The sequence below is a fragment of the Entamoeba invadens genome (assembly GCF_000330505.1).
Source record: "Entamoeba invadens IP1 unplaced genomic scaffold scaff_1105074724807, whole genome shotgun sequence".
In the NCBI taxonomy this organism is placed as follows: domain Eukaryota; phylum Evosea; order Mastigamoebida; family Endamoebidae; genus Entamoeba; species Entamoeba invadens.
In genome coordinates, this window is record NW_004191646.1 from 149,654 (window position 1) to 151,545 (window position 1,892).

At 29.7% G+C, this 1,892-nt stretch overlaps 1 protein-coding gene across 1 annotated transcript; it reads right to left on the reverse strand.

Annotated features, from left to right (window-relative positions):
- Nucleotides 1-734: 734 nt before the first annotated feature.
- On the reverse strand, nucleotides 735-1,534 carry EIN_441130 (hypothetical protein; the record flags this gene model as incomplete). The annotated part of the gene is made up of 2 exons (XM_004183207.1): nucleotides 735-1,328; nucleotides 1,427-1,534. The coding sequence occupies 2 exons, from the start codon at nucleotides 1,532-1,534 to the stop codon at nucleotides 735-737; spliced, it is 702 nt and encodes a 233-aa protein (XP_004183255.1).
- Nucleotides 1,535-1,892: the final 358 nt, after the last annotated feature.

Here is a 1,892-nt window from a genome sequence, read left to right on the forward strand (position 1 = left end):
TTATTTTTTGTTTTTTTTGGCATTATTTATTTTTTTTGACAAAAACACAATTTAAAAACGTAAAAAAATTTTTTTAACAAAACAATAATAAGAGACACGTAAACATATGAATTTATTTGTTATTATGCATATTATAATTTGTATGTTAAAAACACATAAACAACATTATAGATTTATTATTTTGGCATCTATTACAATACATAATATAATCAAACAAAAAGAAAGATTATTATAATAAGTCATATAAAAAACTTCATAAACACTCATTTTGTAATATATAATATTTACAATGATTTAAATAAAAACTTGTTTTCAACTTATTGTTGAAACGATTTAAACAAATCTGATCTTAGTTATAATTATATTTTATTGTTATAAATTTGGTTTTAAGATTTTGACAAATTGAATGAATTAATCATCAAAAAATAACACGTTTATACAGATTGCCTAATTCTGGATTATAGTATAATTAAGTTATATTTTTTATTCACAAAACCAAAAAATAAACAAAAAATATAATTGTAAAGTCTGTTTTCTATTTACAGTCCCTCAAGCTAGCCTTATGGGAAAAGCTTGCCTTCTGGAAATGTTTTTCATTAATTCCAGTTTATTTGTAATTTTAAAATAACAAAAATATAGTATATTTAAAATGTGTTATTTATAACTTGTTTAATCCATGCGCTTGCCTTATGGGATTTTATTTTTGAAATTTACCACTTCATCGTTGTTTTTAACTAATCTACTGGAACTTCATTTCCCAATTCTTCAAGTTCCATCACGGTAAAAGGTCTTCTAATACCATTGTTGTCAAAAGGCGGCATTGATAATATTTCTAGGTCATATTTTGAAACGAATTTGCTGTTCGTTGTTCCAAAATCTAAATAGCTACTAAAATTATGCTGTTGGAAATCAGGTGATAGTCTAAGATTAAGCTGTAGTTGTCTTTTTTGTGGCAAATCTAAAGGCAATCCGATTATAAGTTGTGGTGAATTTTGAAGTTGGTTATATATTCGAAACCCGACCTCGAAAGTCGGTTGTAATGTATTGTTGATCTTCGTCCACACGTCTTTTGCGTCGACAACAGTTTGTTCATTGGCTATAATAGCAGTTGTCATGACGACATTTTCGCATGGTGGCGTCAATTTGTCAATCATGACATCACTCAAAATTGGAATCACCAATTTATGAACCAAAGATGCATGTTTAATATCAACGTACACTTTTATAGAGTGGTCTTTTATGATAGATACATAACCTGCTCTGGTAAAAGAAGCAATTATATTCTCAGAAGTCGTCTTTTGAAATATCGAACGAAGTACTTTAGAAATCTGGCTTGTAACTCTGGCTCCCCATTGTGCTCTTTCCTTTTCTATTGCTTTCGTAGAAATGGGATCCTCAAGAGACTTAATCCATTCAGAAAACAAACAACACAGTTCATCATTTTCTTCGTGACATTCGGTTCCTGCCGTTTGATTGGTTGTTGGTATTTGTAGTCTTTTAAATGTTGTGAATATGAGAACTTGTGTTGTTGCATTCTTTTTACAATTCCAAACAAACACAAATCAAGTGGTTGAGTGAGATGACTACTATGTGGAACTAAAAATATAAACCTGTTAACAAATCCCGTGTTGGTATAATAAATCTTGAATTTGGGGTAATTTAAACAAATGTCTTCTCCAATGAACTTGTTTGGAATTAATATTGCAGGAGAACAGAATTTACCCGAAGCGGATAGACACGCTATAACAGTACTTCGTTTTGATGAACGTGAAATTCCAACCTTCGTTGTTGTCGTTTTATCATCAACAAAAACTCGTACTATTTGAGAGTCGGTCCATTCATTAAATCCTATTTCGTCGATATTATAAAACAACGCAGGATGTGTTCCATTC